Below are 20763 nucleotides of genomic sequence, written 5' to 3'. Positions count from 1 at the left end.
GAATGTTTCATTTTTCACAGAGGCTGTTTACAGACTCGAGCCTTAACGGACATTATTAGGAAAGATGACCTTGTTTTGAACTCTGAGTACCTCACTACTTTGGTGGTTGTTGTCTGCAGGTCAGTGGAAATGCTTTCAAATACATACGGTTGTTACTTTTATGGTTTCCTTTTATATTATTTAGTTTAAATGTTTTCAAACATTGTGTGTGTGTGTGTTTGCGTGTGTGTGTGTGTGTGTGTGCATGTGCGTGTGTGTCTGTGTGTGTTTCAGTCTCTCTCTCTCTCTCTCTCTCTCTCTCTCTCTCTCTCTCTCTCTCTCTGTGTGTGTGTGTGTGTGTGTGTGTGTGTGTGTGTGTGTGTGTGTGTGTGTGTGTGTGTGTGTGTGTGTGTGTGTGTGTGTGTGTGTGTGTGTGTGTGTGTGTGTTTCAGGACAAGCTATAGGTTGTGGGAACAAACCTATGAGTCTTTGTCAGAATTTGTGGTTCCTCGCTCAAGCCGGTGAGTTCTACATGTTTTAATGTAAATGTATGGGTTTTTTTGAAAAATGAAAGTGAATATTTCTAAAGATGCACCTGTAATGGATGCATGTCGACTGCAAAAGCACAAGAATTCTGCACACTCTTAAAAACGATGATATCTTTACCTGAAAAACAGCCAATCCCATAACAAGTGCATCCTCATTCTACAATGTGCTGACATAACATTTCTTTTATTCACATCCTATAAACAGGATTTAAAAATATAAACAGATGAAGAGTTTTTCAAAATATCCCCATACTTGTAAATGAGGCCTCAGGTGCAGATTTTTGTCTGTGTTTCAGGGCCCTGTTACATGGCAATGTTTTTCACTCAATTTGACATTTTTGTTTATCGTTTGGGCCTCGCATCCATAAGGAACCTGCGTTTTGGGTACCCCAGATTCATCATTTTTGAGCACGGTTCCAGAGTGGGAAGATCTCGGAACGCAGCCGTTCCGGTGACATCTTTACTAATAGAACGGATTTGTTTACTCATATGTCAAAGCCACATGGCCAAACCCATTGACATATACTGTACCTCAGTGACCAGAACAAATACCAGGCTACCTGACAGTAGATTTTATGCCAGATACCACCAAGAATAAAAAATATCCTCGAGCTCCTCAATGTGTCCACTCTTTGCCTCGCAGAAAACGTCATAGAAACAACACTGTTTAGGCCTATATGGTGAGCACAAGTCTCTGAACATTTTTCATTTACTTCTAAAAAAAAAGCTTTGTTGTGCTGTTGTCTGGATGTAGCCTTTGTCTACTAAAGTCATTTTTGTACCAGACATTTGAAGAGTAACCTCTCTCTTATCAAGTCTCTCTGTGCTGTAACTTAACAGCATGCGATTAGGGCTGCTATTAAGTAGACAACATATTCTAGGTCTAGGAAAACAAAGTACTGAAACAAATGGATATGACAGGACTGTTTTGAAGTCTTACCGGTGAGAATATCAATGACAATATTAATATCAGAAACAAAGAAATGTATGAACTTTGTATTATCTGTTGCTCTTACATTAGACAAGAATTAAAAACAGGCTATACATTAAATAAATAAAAAATGGCCTGAGCCCTCCTACGTTACTATTATTATTATTATTATTATTATTATTATTATTATTATTATTACTATTATTATTATTATTATTATTATTATTATTATTACCACTGATCATACAATATTGAAGAAGTAACAGTAAATTATGCATTGTCTGAAGTAGGCTACTAATTCATGGAACCACTACACAAATGTAGGTGAAGGTAACGTGAGGTAAAATAGCCCTGTGTTCCCATGATCGCATGCCAGCGGTACTGGGCCAGTATCATGTTGATGGCACCCGTTGTCACCAAGAGAAGGGCACCTTGCACAGTGTAGTCCAAAGGTTGAGTGTGGTTGGAGCCAGGCTAAAGTTACTGGCGGAAAGGAAGAGTGCGTCTGACCGCAGTCTACTGCCGGAGTGGCGCGAGGGAGCTCAGTTGCAAGGCTCATCACAAACTGGTTGGGCTATCACAGACCAGGCACCATAATCTTTGGGTTCCATTACAATTAGCATGCAGGAGGAAAGACATGAATTAGATGACGTCGTCATGGGGTGCTTAAAATGCTCACTGGATGCGTATTTTTACTGCTGTTGTAAATGGCATAATTATCATAGTCACATTGCTTTTTAATGCTCCTTTTGTTGACATTTGTTGACAACGTGATCTAAAATTATATCTTGGTGAAGTTTGTGTTTAAGTGGAAATAAAATCATATTATACAGTCGTCATTCTCAAACTCTGGGCCTGGAAAGTATTCCAAATAGGTCTTGAAATCAATTTGTGAAAATCAAAATATGTGTGTTGCTGTTGATTTGTTTGATTTGTATTGTTTATTGGGTCAGACGTGGGCCCGAACATTTGTGAAAATTTCAAGTGGGCCCTGAGTTGGAATCGGCTGGGAACCCCTGTACTATAGTATTATGACTATGTTGTTATAAGGGGCGAACTGATGTGATGTCCACATTTCCATTGCAGAAAAATATACGAGGAACAAGAAGGTGCAATTTTTACGGTTACCCTCTTCAAGAAAGCTGTGGGGGACTTTAAAAAGAATGCCATAAAGAATAGGTAAGTCACTCATTTCCATAAACAGTCCTGCCTTTTAATGAGATTGGTGGTTGGTTGGTGTCATTAGTGATGTGGTTGGGTAAAATATGAAAGTGTAGGGGCAGTCATGGTGTAGTAGCTAGCCTTTTGCTGCAGATGGCACTGTTGGCTGAATAACAACTGTATCATAACAACAGGCATTCATACATGCTCTGCACGTTGGCCTTGTAGCCAGTTTTATTGAATGAACAGCATTCTCCTTCCATCATGGTTGGAGTGAAAGAGCTGCACTCCGAGCTCGATACTGTCTTTCATGTGATGATACACAGGACAACTTTTCAAGCAATCATCATTGACTAATTTTCTGATGAAATGGTCAGAAAGGTTGTCTGCTGCTGATCCAAGTCCACTTGATTTGTGCTGCAGTGACAGTCTAAGAACATTTTAGTGTTCCTGTGTTGCACAGGAACATTCCTCAAAAGGTTGCCATGTGTATCACGCGTGACCTTTATGGGTGCGTATTGAGCTTGGGATGTCCCACTGCCTCAGACATGTGTCAGGGTTCCCACACGTCCTGGAAAACCTGGAAAACCTGGAAATTTAGAGATATGTTTTCAAGTCCTTGAATGTCCTGGAAATTCACCAAATGTCCTGGGAAAAAATATTTTGTCCTGGATTTTTTTTCCTTCAACTTTTTCCCAATTTTGTTTGTGGTATAATTTTTACTCTTCTCCGAGTCTAGACATGACGATTGAATTTATATCCATCTATTGAATACAGCTCCAGGCCTTTTTATTAGAATACCATGAAAAAGTTGATTTATTTCCATAATTCCATCAATAATGTTAAACTGTCATGGATTGTAGATTCATGGCCCAGTTTTTTAACTATTCCAATCATTATTTTTTTTCTTTTTATATACGTTGGCCTTCCAGCTCAAAAAACCCATGAATTGGGGAATTCGCATTATTAGAATATTGTTATAAAATCAAATTTTTCTTCATCAAAATTCGGGTCACATTAAATCAGTTGAAATTTGGTACTTTCTACATAACATGCAATGGTCAATACTTGGTTAGGACCTACAAACTAATCTACAAGTTTGTAGATTATCTACAAATCTACAAACTAATCTAAACTGGGCCATGAATCTACAATCCATGACAGTTTAACATTATTGATGGAATTATGGAAATAAATCAACTTTTTCATGGTATTCTAATAAAAAGGCCTGGAGCTGTACATATTGTCCACACACACACGCTCAGTTTGGTCAGGTTGCCATCTTTGATTGCACTTACACACAGTCATATTCTTTGACTCAGTGTTGCCAAAAGTCGCTACAAGTCGCTAGTTGGCTTGCTGAAAAGTCGCTAGATGATATGATGGCGTTATATATCTCTCGAAAACATGCCTAGGGTCATAATAGGCCTACAAATAGGCAGTGCTAGCACTTACTTACAAAAAATTGTAGTGCTATCTTTTTTTGGAGATCAGAGCATATCTGCAGCTCTGCTTAATCGTAGGAAATGCTTCTGACAGCAGCTCAGCGTCACTGAGGTGCTGTTTCCACGTAGCTGGATATTTTTATATGTGGATATTTTTTTCTCCTGCTTGTATTGGTTTTGCATTGGTTTTGGCCTTCCGTTTCCACGTAGCAGATATTTAAAATCCAGGTATAAAAAGCAGGAGGAAAAAAATATCCTGTTTAGGGGGCTGAAACGCATTTGTTACAATGGAGGTTTTTTTTATCCACATGTTGCATTTACACCTAGCAGTAGAAAATGATACCCTGCTACGTGGAAGCAGCACCTGAAAAGACATGTTTTACCAAAAAGTTGCTAAATGTGGATTTTAGTCGCCAAAAGGTTAAAAGGTTAAAATGAACCATTCCATCTGTTTCCATTTATTACTTGTCCCCTGTCGGTGTGTCGCTGTGTATGCCCAAATTGTGGGTTCGACGGAGAAAACATCCGTCCTGAATTACCAAAAAAAGTGTGGGAACCCTGATGTGTGATGGACTGAACAGAGGTGGAATTTCGTTGTGTGTGCTGCGGCGTGTGGTGGGATCACAATGACACATGGGACATCTGTTTGTTTTTCTCTGTTGCCATGGTGCCTGACATGTAGGTTCACAGTGAGGGAGTTCAGCCTGGAGGAGGCAGAGCGTCAGAAACAGGAGATGGGCCGCCTCACTGTGGACAAGAAGGAGCAATACGTACGTCACATCTGCAGAGTCAGATTGGACACATACAGTTGAAGGCAAAATTATTAGCCCACGTCCTGAAATCTCTCTTGATTTCTCAGTGAGCGTGACCATTATTAATGAGTTTCTGCTATTTTGGAAACAACTATGCTATGGAGATGATGCCCAATAAGTTGAATTTGGATTTCATTATTGTTGCACCGAGTTTAAACAACAAAGGGCAAAAATGACAAGGACAAAATAATAAGTCTCCTGACAATTAATAGTCAATCTGAATCAAGACTGACAACAGGCTCTTTGAATAGTTGTTAACTAGGTTTGCACATGTCCTCCTACGGATTTTTGGCCATTTCTCCACTGCAAATTGTTCTAGCTGGTTCAAACTGCCTGGATGTTGGATATTGAGGATTGAGGTCAGAACCACTCTATGATCATGCTGTCAAGAACATTTGGACTAATGTTGATGTTTGTTTTTGGGTTATTATGTTATTGTAAGACCCAGTGAAGATTTTAGGTTAATCTATGATCATATTTCTACATGGGCTCCTTCAATATTCTATTATAGTCTTCTTCTTTTTTCATGGTGCCGTACACCCAAACAAGGCTTCCTGTGCCTGAGGCGGCCACCATGTTTAACTGTGAAAACCGTGTTACCAAGGCCTATTCCTTACCGGAAGCAAAACGTCCGAAGCAGCAATATTCTAGGCAGGTGTCCATGGAGTCTTTGGTCTAATGAGACTAAACACAGTTCCCACAATTATACATGGTGGTTAGGAGCATCAAGTTGTTCAGCTGTTTTGCAGCCTCAGACACAGGGAACCTGGGTCTGGGTCTAGACTGCTATGTCTTCCAAAATTACTATAACGGAAAGCATACATCGAAATTATTTCAGAACTTTTTCAAGAATACTAAAACCATGATAATGGAATGGCCCGCTTCAAAGTCGGAGTCAATGGCAATTGTGTATAGTATATAATTTGGACCAGCTAGAAGAACTTGCAATGGAGAAATGGGCCAAAATCCCTAGTAGATAAAACTGAAAATGTGCCAAACACATTTGCAAAGTTGAATTGCTACGTTTAGGTCAGCAGACCATAATCAGGCAAACTCGCAAGAATAGAGTACAGCAAATAATGAGGAACCAATAATAAAACTTTTTGGTATGCACATTCATTTAAAAAAAGTTCATCTTAGGTCATGCAATTGTCTTCACAGCATCACTGACTCCCAGGAAAAAAAAGCAACTACCGTACAGGGTCAGAAAGCTGTTTTTACAACATATCAGCTTATAACTTTTTGTTGGAGGGAGTAAGATAGCAGGATGAAAAAGCTGGAAGCAGAACTACAATAGAACGCACTAACCTAGTGAAAAAATGTGTCCTCCAGGGAACGTTTGTGCGCTGGCTGAAGGTGAACTTCAGCGAAGTCTTTGTGGCCTGGATACATCTGAAGGCCCTCAGGGTGTTCACAGAGTCTGTTCTCAGGTAAACGTCTCTCCATTACCTTCGCTGAGTCAGCCAGTCAAACAAATGTTGAATACTTTGTGCACAAGATAACTTCTACTGTATGAATGAGATAAGTGGCTCTCCCTTGTCCAAAGTCAGTCAGTCAGTCAGCAAAAAAAAAACCTTTTTGCACTAAATAATACATATTTTAAGTAATATGCATTTGGACTTTGTAACATCTTAAAATATTTTCTTCTTGACAGATTGTTTAGGTTGGGTTACGATAGGTCGCCTGTAAGGTCATCTACTGGTATTTTTGTTAGAACAATATCAGTTTCTCACTGTTTAATTGAAAGTATGAATATATACCTAGTCTCAAGAGCCTTGACATTAGTCTTTGTTCTAATGGCAGTAACAATGGACTCATTTTTGGTGGAGCAGTGATGCTTTTGCTATGCAGCGCACATGCACACTGCCAGTTTGATGCATTCTGGTTAGAAAATTCTAAGCGGAATGCATCAAACTGGCAAAGTGTGCATGTGTGAGAGCTGCATAGCAAAAGCATCACTGCTCCATCAAAACCGAGGCCAAAGTGTTTTCATGGTTGCTGTACAGGTATGGTCTTCCAGTCAGTTACCAGGTGATCCTCCTTCAGCCAGACAGGAAGTCTGTGAAGAAACTCAGAGAGCTGCTCTGCTCGCTCTTCACACACCTGGACACTGCAGCTGCAGCCAGCAAGCCTGATGTAAGTGTTCGCTTCAACTTTGACATCTCAATCAACCTCATGTGTACCCCAAATGTACACTGTTAAAGGTGCTTCTTTTAAAAAAAAATGGTCGACAGGTCTGCGAACTTCCGGAAAAAGTTCATTTGAAATGTTGTAAATGTTTTGAAATGTTGTAAACATATTTGCCTCTTTAAACTTAATGTACAGCCCTCAAATTCGGTTTTCATCATTTTTATTTTGCTTCTTCTGTACTGTATGTCAACTTTCAAAAGAATGCACTGGATACTGTATTTCCTCAAATTAAATATTGCAATTTGTCTCCCCCTATTGGCTAGCTTGGGGTTGACATCCCGGGAGTGACCACAGCTCAGCAGGAATACTTCTCCTACATCTGCTACTCCATCAACATCAACCTGGTCGATCCGAGCTAGCAGCTGACGTCAAAGAACTACAGGACATTCCAGAAGAAACATCACAAGGGGTTCCAAAAGTTGGTGACACTACATGCACCATACTGAGTTTCCTGGCTAGCTGCTTTGTTATCCAGAAAACTTATAAGCAGTGTTGACGTGACCACGATCACCACAGACCAAATTTCTCACAGGGCACATTACAATACACATGGGCCCCAAATAAAGACGGTCCAAAGAACAACAGTGACTGGTCACTGTAAAGTTGACTTTATTTTTATATTGAGAGAGCCTAAACTAAACAAATCAGTGTTGCACACAAATAGAAGTTGTAATAGAAAAGGATTCCATATTTTTTGTTCAATTTGGATTCCTCCACTCTTACCACTGATAGGTTTGTGATTTATTTAATTCCAACTTTATGGAACACCCTTAACTTTCAGTATAGTGCAACACCTGCCTCAGTGAAGTACAATGTGGTCACCTAAACACTGGCCATCTCCCACTGCAACTGAATCTGTCACCAAGGTATGTTGCATAAGTTATGCTACTTGCTTGCATGTTGACACTATGACTGCCTTCAGGTGTTGCCCATTTACTGTGCATTAGTCTCAGCTATTTGAACCATATACTCATTCTGTACATTGCATTTGGCATTGTATTGTTTGTGCATCATTCCAACCAGCATTTCAAATGGTTCAATATTACACTATATACAGGGCGATTCAAGTTGGTGTTTTAAAACTGTGACAATATCAGGAACAAAAGCTGCAACAAAAACGAGGTAAAAATGGCCGCTGTTGTAAGATCCACGCCCAAGCAAAAGTTTGTGAATACTGTATATTTTGTAGAAAATAAAGCTCCCGTAAAGGTACATGCTGGTTTGGTTTACATTTCATTATCTGCTACCCATACAGGCATGTGTCTACTTCTGCAAGAATCACTACTGCAAACACACAGTTCAGTGCTGTTTGAGAAACATGTTGAAAATGACACTTACGCCATCCTAACAAGACTCTACATGTGCTGTACCATACCTCAGTCCTCATGTCATCTACAGAAGAAAAAAATTGTTCAGACCTTTTCTTTCTTTATTTATTTTTGAGATTTTATCATCTCCTATTACTTATATTAATACCCATTAATTAGACATGCACTGTAACTGAGGTCTGGTGGATTAACTGACCCAGATATTTGGTTCAACTGTAACAAGGACCCACAAAAACACCTTCACATGAGTTTGTAAATGTGTAACCACACTATTTTGCCATGCAAATTAGCCACATGCAAACGACTGGCTGGCATATCTGTCCAGCACAAAACATTTGAAAACAAACAACATCATCCCAACGACCTCACTGGCAAAATTTATTCACTTCCTCACAAGAGATGAAACATTTCACATTACACAGACATCATGACAAAAATAAACATTTTTAAAAAGGCATGAAACAAACTTTTGGCCACATCATAAATTTGCACAATGAGATGCAGCCGGACATTTTATTCAGTATCAAACACATTTGATTGGTCTGCTAGACATACAGTAGACTTCCAATAAATATGGGGCCATAATAAACTAAGTCTTATTACGGAATTAAGGCATCTGTCATCATTGGAACCCATAACCAAACTCTGGTCCCAAAAGCCTCTGATTCAAAAAGCCTACAAAAAATGTATAGACTTGTTATACAATATACATTATAAAAAAAATGTACTGTATGCACGTATACATTCTCTTCCATGACCTCTCAACTTAATGATATACTGTATGACTTGTAACTTATGAGCAGTGTGTGGAATGTCTTAAGTGTCCCTCTTCCATAGGAGAAGGACATGGGCTGAAGGAAGGTTGGACCACAGACACATACGTTTGTACTTGTAGCATGACTCTGATGATGTGGGCTACCAGTGTCTGGAACTTTTAAAGCTCATCCCTGCCAAGGTCATCTAGATCCACGTCACTCAGGTCAATGTCGTCCTCCTCAGGAAGCTGTGAAAGAGTGGGTGGGGTGTTTACATAAAGCATGCATATTCAGGATACACACGCACTGCACTGCATATCAAATCAACCATATTTATATAGCACATTATCATACATAAATGTAATTCAATGTGCTTAAGAATAGATAAAAGAGAAGAAAAATAACCTATATTGTGTTATAGATAGGGTGTAATTAACTATCCATCACCAAAGGCTGATGAGAATAAAGCTGTATTTAACTTCCTTTTAAAACAAGATACTGTTGGGGCAGTTCTAATTTGGACAGGTAGCTGGTTCCAGCATTTTGCAGCATAATGACTAAATGCCATTTCACCCTGTTAAGACCTGACCCTTGGCACAACCAGTAGAGGAGATTCTGAAGACCTAAGACATCTATTAGGGTGATATTGCTCAAGCATATTTACAATATATTTAGGGTCTAAGCCATTCAGTGCCTTATAAACAATCAGAAGAGATTTAAACTCAATTCTAAATCTCACTGAAAGCTAGTGCAATGACCTTTTTCACCGTGACGTCAGACAAGTTCAGTTTTTGAGGCGAACGAGAAAAGTGACAGCTGGTTTCCACAGAAAACAGTGGGGTGTAAGTTAATGTCTATGCCACGTTTCCTGCTTCAAATGCACTGAATCAAAGGTGTTCGACTGACGGCAGAGGAAAATGGCTAGCTAATAGTACAGAAAAAAGTAGTGATAGACTATTTTTTTGCTTTTTGTCATGATCAATGAAGTGATTACATGTTCTGTTCAAGTGGCTGCTGCTGACTCCACTGGGCCAGTCAGTTAACTGACCACACTGTATAACGCATGGGTGAGGAACCTAGGGCCCACAGGCTGCTCTTGGCCCATGGGGCTGTCTTATCTGACCGCCAATATAATTTTAATATTATGCAGTTTCACATGAAATATTACGTATTTTGTAAAACAATCTTAGAAATTAAATGTTCAATACAATTAAGTTATATTTTTAGGGGACCTAGTGAAGGTGGGGTCTGTTGTAAAGGTGGCCACCATCAATATAGGCCTTAAGTGCAGGGGGGAATCCTGGTTTGTGTCCATAGTACAGCCCTTGGAGGATTTTTGTAAAATTTGAAGTGGCCCCTCAAATGTAAACAGTTCCCCCACCCCTGGTATAATGGGTGGCAAACCACAGGCAAACATCGGGACATTTCTAGCTGTTGGTCCTGTTTGCTTTTTGCCATGTTTGCTGTTTGGTTTCTTTCCACCTCAACTATTCAGTACTGAGAGTTTCGAAAACAAAACAAGCTGATCAGGAAGAAGCAGCAGTAGCTTTTACAGAAGTTCACCAAATGCAAAATAGACCGAAACTAGTACCACAAAAACAAACTTGCAAAACTCTGAGCAGCTGTAGAGAAGGTTTTGTGAGTGCAAAACATAATGTGCAGGTTTAGAGATGGTTAGATCTTATATTACGAGATTAAGACAATCCTCTTCAGATGGATATGGGGGCATGTATTTATGGGTATTTTTAAGTATATATTCTAATTTACGAGTTTGCAATATATTCTCATTTTTAGGAGTTTGTGGTGTATATTATTTACACATTTACAGTGTAATATATACTTAATATACGGGTGCCACTCACCACTCCATCTTTGCCATCCCAGGGTTCCACAGTGTGGATCTTTGGTAGAGCTGCTCCGCCCACGGTTGCCGTGGAGCCCCTTCCCATGGACAGATCCCTAGAAACACCACCAACCACAAGAGCACAGTTACATTTGTTTAGTCCATACACCAAACACCACCAACCACAAGAACACAGTTACATTTGTTTAGTCCATACACCAAACACCAACAACCACAAGACCACAGTTAACATTTGTTTAGTCCATACACCAAACACTAGGACCTAGGCATCAGATGATGACATGGAGGTTTGCACAAAATGTTACCAACAACGAGAAAAAAAGTGTAAAAGTCCATGTGAAATGGAATGAATTAGTATAACAAAAAAAAAAATCCAAAACATCTAACATCGGCCTTTGTTTACAATAGTCAACACATACAAGTACATTGGATATTCATATGGGTTGACAGTACATCAAGTCAAATAGTTACATTAAATCTCACTTTGGTTCAAAACTAAATTGACAACAGCTGGGCCGCCGCGGGGGGAAAAATTCCTCACCTGAGAAACTCGTGGATGCCAGTCTCGCTGAAGGAGCCCTTGAGGAGGGCAAACTTCATCTTGCGGGCGTTGATGGCCGCCATGGCCGGGTAGCCAAAGCCACCGATGCCAAGAGCGGACTCCAGATCCATCTGGGCACCCGCCTCTGTCCACAGCCACCTGGGTAGAGTTAGAGAATCCCATAGAAAACAAAAGAGAAGATATTTGCATGTAAATGTACATTGCTTTTTTAAAATATTTTTTTTTTTGGTCTTTTAGACGTTATTATGGACAGGACAGTACGAGAGGTGAATGAGGAGAGAGGCGGGGAGGGGTCGGCAAAGGGCCCAGGCCGGGAATCGAACCCGGGTCAGCCGCATGGCAGGCAAGTGCCCTACCGGATGGACACGGCAGGGCCATAAATGTACATTTCATTACATTAAAATTAGGAAACCTAATTTATTTAAACCTGACGTTATCCAAAGTGACTTACAGAAAAGGACATAATCAGCAACATGCAATGTGTGGAGAAAATAAGATAAAAGGCTCAAAAACGCAAATACAACCTCATAGAGTAGACCTCTAGAAGACATCTGAAACCATACTAACCCCCAGGACTTCTGCTTGTACTTATCAGCCATCTTCAGCATCACCTCCAGATAGCCATTTCTCCCTGACGCGCCTAAAGAGGAACAAATACAGAAGACGGATCAGCACAGATGATTTGTCATTTCAAGTCAAGTCAAGTGTACTTTGTCAAAAATCTATGTGACAGGGTTAGCACAGAAGTTTGAAATTGCTTTTGACCAGTCTCCAATGTGCTGTTAAAACAAAAACACATAAATAAGACATTGACAATTCTCTCTCTCTCTCTCTCTCTCTCTCTCTCTCTCTCTCTCTCTCTCTCTCTCTCTCTCTCTCTCTCTCTCTCTCTCTCTCTCTCTCTCTCTCTCTCTCTCTCTCTCTCTCTCTCTTCTCTCTCTCTCTCTCTCTCTCTCTCTCTCTCTCTCTCTCTCTCTCTCTCTCTCTCTCTCTCTCTCTCTCTCTCTCTCTCTCTCTCTCTCTCTCTCTCTCTCTCTCTCTCTCTCTCACACACACACACACACACACACACACACACACACACACACACACACACACACACACACAGCACACATTCACACATGTGCAGTTTTCAATTTAAACATCATATCAATTTTCTTTATGTTGATTTGCATTTGTGAATTACTTTTCTGCCCAAAAACTGCTTTCGGTCAGTGTAGTCTAGTAGATCCCATGTTGGCGTGTGGCTAATGATTGAATTTCTGCTAATACTTCCTTTAACTTCAGAGAGGGGAAGGACGGGGGACTTCACCTGTGTCCAGGATGTGGGGAAGCACAGCGATAATGCACAGCTGGTTGTCCTCGCAGGTCTTCTTCAGGACGTCACCGCTGACAATCTAGACACAATATCGAAGCAAAATGACCATGGACAACTGTCTGGTGGCTTGTGATAACTTCAGACATTAGTGTTTAAGATATCTTACATTACATTATACTTAGCTGACGCTTTTATCCAAAGTGACTTAAGAGATATTTACAGGGCATTGGTTACAGGAGGAGCCATGGACAGAGATGTAGGGAGAACTAGAGGTGAGATGCGAACCTGCAACCCTCTGATCTTCAAACCACATCTCTAACCATTAGGCCACGGCTACGCAATATAGCAAGTATATAATAAATATAGTTTAGCCGGTAAAACTGAAAAGCTGATTGAATCATCAATGTAATATGGAGATCAGGCTGCCAGCAAACGGTAACAGGTTGACAGATAGAAAGCAGATACCATAAAAACAGGCGCTCAGACAAACAGATAAGAAAATGACATCCATATAGCTACATATGTACAGTACTGTATGTTAATGTTTTGTACAGTAACTGATTCAGATACAGCGCGAAGCCAATGTTTACTAGCTGGGCTCCGCCCTACTGGTGACGCAACGCCTTTGGCTCAGCTACACACAGAAGGGCCAGCAGCTTGCTCAAGTGTAGAATCTGATCCCGCTACAACGGGATCTCCACCCACTTTGTCTGGAACCAATCAACTGAGCATTTCCAACCGTCCTGGGTAGAGGTGTGTTCAAGGCAGTGACGTGGTTTAAGCAGAGACGTTCTATTGGGACTAAGAAATGTTTGGTTTAAACTTCGGCACAGCCCTCAACCAGTAGCAAGCCGAGGGAGGCGGGTTAACCAGGCCATTTGGAAACACTAATCGTTATAGTCCTGGTCATACCAAAATCGCGGTACGTGAACTGAAGTCTATGAAAATCAGGCAAAATGTTTACTAAATGAGGCACAAAGTTGTCGAGCAAGTGTTAAATGCAAAACAGACGCTTAACAGGAGGCCACGATTATGAAGTACTCCTACTAGCCACTCCTTGTTAGAGACACAAACCAATATCTCAAAAGTTTTAACTTGGGTATTAGGAGGCAGGGCCCTAAATCAACCTTTTTCGTCTCCAGCCAAAATGGCAAGTAGATGTTACTCTTACTAGCCAAACACACACTCACTAATGGATGAAAGTGGCCAGTAAATTGGTGTTATATACCAGCCAAACTGAAATTTCACCACCATTTAGCCGGTAGGCTGGTGTTAATTTAGAGTCCTGTTAGGAGGTAAACATTGAGTCATGAGATAGTTGGAGACATAAATGTGCACTAGTCCCTCATACCTCCAGCAGCTCAGGAGGGGGTGCGTTGGCCGAGTACAGCTCCAGGGCTTGGGCCACGATGTCCGAGCGGGTACGGCCTCCACTGTAATCAGTAGGCTCCTCGCCCTTCACAAACACCTTTATGGTCGGGTATCCACGAACCTGGTGGCAACAGAACACAGACATGAGGCCAAGAAACATGATGTACTGCATGACAACTATGGACAGGGGTACATTTCTCAAAAGAAAAGTTGTTAGCCTGTTAGCAACTTCAGTAGTTGCCGATGGGAAAATGCATTGAAAACCACAAAGTAGCTTTAAGAAAGCAACTTTGGTTTTGAGAAATGCACCCCAGAGTTGCATAAAGTAGAAGTATGGATTCAACTTCAACGCAAATGGTATGTGGTACACAACTGCCTGAACAGGCACAGGGCTTCAACCAGCAATATGAACTAATAAACAAAATAGTCTAAGGACCCCAGTGCAGAACTTCCGTTTTCGCCTTAGACTTTCACTTTTCGTTTTTAACTTTTGCTCAAGCCAGTTTGTCCATTCCAAGTCTATTTAGATGAAGTGACATTCTACTCACCCCATAGCGACTGGCCAGGCCTGGGTGCACGGTGGCATCTACGGCTCCCAGTTTCACTTGGCCCTTGGTCTGGTCTTTCACGTCTGACGCAGCTGCGGCCCATTCTGGCTCAAGCCTGCACAAGTGGAGAAGGAGGAAATGGTAAATTAAAATCAAAAAGTCCGACAGGCGGACAACGATGCGTCCAAACGGAATGGACAGTCAAATGATGAATTAAAATTAAAAAGGTCTCTCATCCACTTATCAACAAATCCATACTGTACGTTCTTCTAATCTGGTAAGTCATCCATCTTGTCTTGCATCTTGACAGTATTTAAAAAGGTCCTGATTTAAATGGCATCAAGGTTAGAAAAAAAACCTAAGAAATATAACGGATAAATCAAGTGCTTGAAGTCAAACACAGAAATGAAAATAATACAGAACTGCACAGTACACAGTTAAATAACTGTATTCCAATGCAACGCTTTTCCTTTCAATGACCATACGCTGCAAAACAAGGAGACTTCACTGTCCATAGACCGCATAGTGTGACCAGAGGAAGGACTTCCAAGAGGGACTGACCTTTTGCAGTGGCCGCACCATGGGGCGAAGAACTCCACCAGCCAGGCCTCCTCTCCCTTCAGCACCAGCCGGTCAAAGTTGTCCTCCGTCAGCTCCACCACGTCCTTCTTACCCCCAGAACCACCGCCTCCTCCTCCACTCTATAACCAAAAAATATATATAAAAATATAGTGGATAATAGGGAATAATATGGTGGATGATGAACCAAATAGTTAAATAAGCAACTTATGTTCAATACTTAAATAGTAATAAGTAACTTAAATAGTAATAAGCAATAAGAAGATTGAGAAAAGCTAGTAAATATATAGTGATACGGAATGGCAACAGAATGTCAACAGTTTGTACAATCTCACAGGTTGTCCTCATAACATTCCATCACAAACGCACATACGTGTCATTCATGTCTGCGGTTGTATGACAAGTACATAACACCAAAAAGCATACTTAGTGTAGTTGGCACAGAAGACATACAGACATGAGAGAGGAAGAAAGACAAAAAAGACAAAACAAAATGTTGACATATCACAGCTGAACATACCTGCTTGCCTTGACCCGAGCTTCCTGATCGTCCACTGAGGCGGTCCTTGACCAGGGAGCGCAGGGCTGAGAGGGCTGCCTCCGTTATGGCCTGGCCAGTGCGACCACCTTAGTTTGGGAGGAGAGAGGAGAGTCTGGTAACTGCACTGCATTTGTTCTATATGTGGTGCTCTCATATGCTCAGCGCAACATCCCAAGCAATTCACTTAGATTGTTTCATATTCAGACATTCACCCACCCACTCCCTCACTCACTCAGAATGCTAATTAGCAGTACAATTCATAGGTAGCAATATGGGGTTCAGTGTTGGGTTCAATGATGACCCTTTAACCTAAACAGAACCAGAATCAGACCAGCATCCCTTTGATTGTTGGACAGCTCACCCACCACCATACTCACACTTGGGGAATACCATAATAACTTGGAAGAAAGAAAGAAAGAAAGAAAGAAAGAAAGAAAGAAAGAAAGAAAGAAAGAAAGAAACATGCTGTAATTACCTTGATAGTCCTCTGGCTTGTTCTTGTTGGCTCCAAAGATCTTGATGGTGGGAAAGCCCTGGATGCCATATTGGCCTGCCAACGACTGATGCTGATCACAATCAACTGCCGCCACCTTCACAACGCCCTTCACAGTGCAAAACCAGTATGAATGTTTACGTATTAATGTGTTACGTTCTTATTATTGTGCAAAATCATAAACACAAGGCCTTTCACTCTTGCCACTAAAACCACATCATGGTCTGTACTGCAGTATTGGGTATATTTATAAACCCAAATGATTGCTTATTATACTATTACTATAATAATTTGCACAATAATGCCATCAACCGCAATGCAAAACAAACACACTTAGGACACTCCAGAATACCTTGAGGGCAGTAGCAGCCTTCTTCCACTCAGGGGTGAGGCTCTGGCAGTGACCACACCTATGACAAACATGGTGAGGGTAACAGTTGGTGACTGTATCTTAGCTATCAGTCACCTGAGGTTACAATATTACAATACATGTTATTTAATATTAAACTATATGTACTTTCAAACCTGCTTAATTATAATCAGTCATATTGAATACTTAGAATTTGATGGTGGTGGTAAGCATTCATGAAAAAATGTAAAATTTTTGAATGGACAGTATGAATTCTGGAAATAAACCTACGTACAAATATTACACAGAGCACCTTTAACCAGAATTTCTAGGATTATTATCCAATCTCTCTGTTTTAACTGCAGCACCCCAGCTCAGATACTCACCAGGGGGCATAGAACTCAATAAGCCACAGGCTGTCACTCTGCAGAACTTTATTGAAGTTGGACGGTGTTAACTCCACCACGTCGTCACTGGACGAATAGAGGGCATGGGCTGTCAGGAAAATAGTGCATGCCAACACACCTATGGACAAAAGAAAACACAAGGAGTAAGTCATCAAGTAGAGCTCTCTAGGCTTAATTCTACATAATGAGATGGGCATCTGGTTAGGCAACCTGTCTGATTTCCCAGCGTCTCCCAGAACACTGGCTAATAGTTAGCATACCAACAGTGATAGCCTACAGTACGAAATGCCCAAGTTGTTGGTTTACAAACCATTATCAATTTATGCCTATACAACACGTAATTGAGGCATCGGATGTCACAGCCTTGAATACAGTGTGTTAGCCAAAATAGTGCAAAGCAAAAAGCTGAGCAGCGACTCATCAAAGTAGCCAAACTTCTGGTTAGCTAACTAGATAGACAGCCAGCTGGATAACACCTCCTGGTACCGATGCTGCCAGCGACAAGTAAGACGAGCTATTTCGATTATGCGTGTAATTCATCATACCGTGTAAAGCCTTCATGGTGACTCTTCTAGTTGACAGTACTAGCTGATGCTGTACCAAACTACACTGGGATGCGTGCAGCCGACGGTGGCAAGAAAGATTGAACTTACCGTGTCTTGCGCTGATTGGACACTATTCGTTCTTCTCGTCCTCGCCCAATCAGGAGTGGACGAGTAGATGCCTTCTCCACCATCAACATCCTAGCCTGCAGAAAAAGGCAGGATGATGATCACCAGGCTACAGTCCAAATCACAACATCGCATTCTACTGTAGCCTACACATGGCACTGTATTTTATGAAGCCTGTGTAGCATACAGCCTAGGCTTAGTAGAGACAACAGGACGCTTCCTAACCTCATCTTTTTTATTTTTAATCACCAAACAAGTATAGGCTAGGGTAGTAGGCCTATGGCTTTGCCTTAATGTGCAATAACAACATAATATTTGAATCAAACACCCACAGCAATTATCTCATGCATGATTGTGGCAGCCCATGGATCCTGTAGGTTTGGTCAGGCAAGGATACTTCCACCTGCATTCAAGCACCATCTGATTGCCCAGGATACTACACAATTCTGGTGGTAGCTTTAGTATAGTGAAGCTTAATTTATGGTTGAGTATAACTTAGCTCACTACATTTAAAAAGTAGCTTGCCCAACACTGCACGCGCACACACACACACACACACACACACACACACTGCACACACACACACACACACACACACACACACACACACACACACACACACACACACACACACACACACACACACACACACACACACACACACACACACACACACACACCATAGACTGTACACAATAGCCTATGGGGCTACAGATTATCTTCATCAACTTGCATGCTAGGGCATGGACACTATTATCTCAGATGCAACAACAACTCACCAGATAAGTGAAGATGAATAGTCTTATCAAGGACCACACACACACATACACAAACAGCACACCCACCCATACAGGTGTGTGGGCGGGAGATGGGGCATGACGCAGCAGCAGCACATATAAATGGGACCACAGCCGAACTGCCAAGAGCAGATGCCCCTGAGCACATCCATCTATTCTGTACACACTTCTTTGCTGTGGAGATAGATATCACTTATCCGGTAAGTAGGCCTATCTGATCTACTAATTTATAATTTGTGTATCGTGTATTCAGATTACAGCCATTTGTATTGATATAGAAAGATTATATTTATTCCACAATATTGTAAACACAAGAAGAGTAGCCTATATAGATTCATTTTGCTATGATTGATAAAAGCACCATTCCATAATGAAATAAAATAAACTGTGAAAGGTCACATTTAGCCTATAAAACAGAGTCAGGTAAGTTTCTGTTTCTGAGTAATGTGACCTTAATAATACAAAGTGGAGTTAGGAACTTTGGTTTTGGTTTGGTTTGCATTATCCTGATCTGTTTATGTCGCAGCCTTTTCAGTAGAAAACCTTTTCCAGACTACACATATGACATGAGATTAGATTACTCTAGAAGAATCTTGACCATGTTCTTTGAGAATGTTGCTGAAATGCTGCACTTTTTTTTTCAGATGGATGACTTAGAAGGATTTGGATATGACTATGACAACAATTCCAGTGTTCCAATGTCCACATATGACAGTGAATCAGATGAATATGATTATTATGATGATGATGGTATTTGTGATATTCACAAATTCCGCGATGAGGCGATTACCATACAGACCTACATGTACTCCCTCATCTGTATCGTCGGTCTTCTGGGCAACATTCTGGTCATTGTCACCTATGCATTCTACAAGAAAGCCAAGTCCATGACTGACGTGTACCTCATCAACGTGGCTCTCGCGGACCTCATGTTTGTGGTGGCCCTGCCCATGATAATCTACAACGAGCATAACCATTGGCCCATGGGCCCCACTGCCTGCAAGCTTCTGAGAGGCACCTACAGCATCAACCTCTACAGTAGCACGCTGCTCCTGGCCTGCATCAGCGGCGACCGCTACGTGGCCATAGTGCAGGCCAGAAAGTCCTTCGGCCAACGGTCCTACGGGCTGGTGTACAGCCGACTTGCCTGCCTCGCCATCTGGGCACTGGCGGTCGGCCTGTCCATGCCCACCTTCATGTACTACGACACCTACGAGGAGGACAGAGAAATCCAGTGCAGCTTCAAATTTAGCAGCAACAACACAGACACTGCCAAGCTGATGAAGGTGCTGGTCCCCAGCACGCAGATAACCGTGGGCTTCTTCCTGCCGCTGCTGGTCATGGGCTTCTGCTACTCGAGCATCATGGTCACGCTGCTCCGCGCCAAGAACCTGGGCCGGCACAAGGCCATCAGGGTGGTGCTGGCCGTGGTGCTGGTCTTCATCGCCTGCCACCTGCCCTACAACGTGGCCCTGCTGGCCCACACCGCCAGCCTGTTCAAGGAGAGGTCCTGCTACGCGGAGCAGATCAGGGTGGCCACCGTGGCGGTGATGCAGAGCGTGGCCTACCTCCACTGCTGCCTCAACCCCTTCCTCTACGCCTTCGTCGGGGTGAAGTTCAGGGGCCACTTCAAGGGGATTATCAAGGACCTGTGGTGCAAGGGGAAGAGTTACATTAACAACAACACCACTTCGAGGCAGACGGAGGATTTCTACATCCCGGTGGTGTCAAGGTTCCAGGCACCAGAGGGCCACCAAAGTGAAAATCCGTCGTCTTTCACTATGTGAGGTATATCACCTTTGAGTCTCGGCAATTTGTGCCAGTGCTGGTCACCGGTTATTGACTACTGAGCACCCCTCTTGCATGTGAATGATAGAGAACCAGAAATGTGATAGCAGCTGTGTGTAATCCCAATTTAAACTCTGAATTAATACATTTGGCTTTCTTACTACTACACTAAAAGTGTGTTGCAGTTAAAAACAGGCTATGTAGTGTTGACCATAGGGCTCTGAATGTGGTGCTATGGTCCTGCTGCCAGATGTCTCAATGTGTGGAAGTGTGCAGATACCAGGGTAGTTACTATGGTTGACTTGTTGCATTTTTTTGGTTGGATT

The 20763-nt window shown here is 41.7% G+C and overlaps 3 protein-coding genes across 4 annotated transcripts in view; 2 read left to right on the top strand and 1 right to left on the bottom strand.

Annotated features, from left to right (window-relative positions):
* atp6v1c2 (ATPase H+ transporting V1 subunit C2) overlaps window positions 1-7650 on the top strand; it is a 14858-nt gene extending 7208 nt beyond the window's left edge. For both annotated transcript variants that reach the window (XM_063224237.1, XM_063224236.1), the window contains 7 exons: window positions 21-119; window positions 432-500; window positions 2545-2637; window positions 4747-4834; window positions 6209-6306; window positions 6883-7012; window positions 7330-7650. In XM_063224237.1, the coding sequence (XP_063080307.1) occupies window positions 21-119; window positions 432-500; window positions 2545-2637; window positions 4747-4834; window positions 6209-6306; window positions 6883-7012; window positions 7330-7425 (673 nt within the window). In that variant the 3' untranslated portion in view covers window positions 7426-7650. The remainder of the gene's footprint in view (window positions 1-20; window positions 120-431; window positions 501-2544; window positions 2638-4746; window positions 4835-6208; window positions 6307-6882; window positions 7013-7329) is intronic.
* A 1098-nt stretch (window positions 7651-8748) lies between these two features.
* LOC134470211 (protein disulfide-isomerase A6-like) lies at window positions 8749-17807 on the bottom strand. Its single transcript, XM_063224235.1, has 13 exons — window positions 17727-17807; window positions 17161-17299; window positions 16778-16835; window positions 16408-16534; window positions 15912-16018; window positions 15374-15513; window positions 14813-14927; window positions 14245-14385; window positions 12888-12972; window positions 12143-12215; window positions 11555-11713; window positions 11012-11108; window positions 8749-9397 (listed from the first exon to the last, which is right to left on the bottom strand). Exons 1-13 carry the CDS (start codon window positions 17740-17742, stop codon window positions 9329-9331), a joined length of 1326 nt encoding a protein of 441 aa, XP_063080305.1. The 5' UTR covers window positions 17743-17807; the 3' UTR covers window positions 8749-9328.
* A 1540-nt stretch (window positions 17808-19347) lies between these two features.
* On the top strand, window positions 19348-20436 carry ccr6b (chemokine (C-C motif) receptor 6b). Its single transcript, XM_063223919.1, has one exon. The coding sequence runs from the start codon at window positions 19348-19350 to the stop codon at window positions 20434-20436; it is 1089 nt and encodes a 362-aa protein (XP_063079989.1).
* The last annotated feature ends 327 nt before the right edge of the window (window positions 20437-20763 follow it).

This window comes from Engraulis encrasicolus, chromosome 19, assembly GCF_034702125.1.
Source record: "Engraulis encrasicolus isolate BLACKSEA-1 chromosome 19, IST_EnEncr_1.0, whole genome shotgun sequence".
In the NCBI taxonomy this organism is placed as follows: domain Eukaryota; kingdom Metazoa; phylum Chordata; class Actinopteri; order Clupeiformes; family Engraulidae; genus Engraulis; species Engraulis encrasicolus.
The sequence above is the reverse complement of the archived record's forward strand: the minus strand, read 5'-3'. Positions and strand labels throughout refer to the sequence as shown.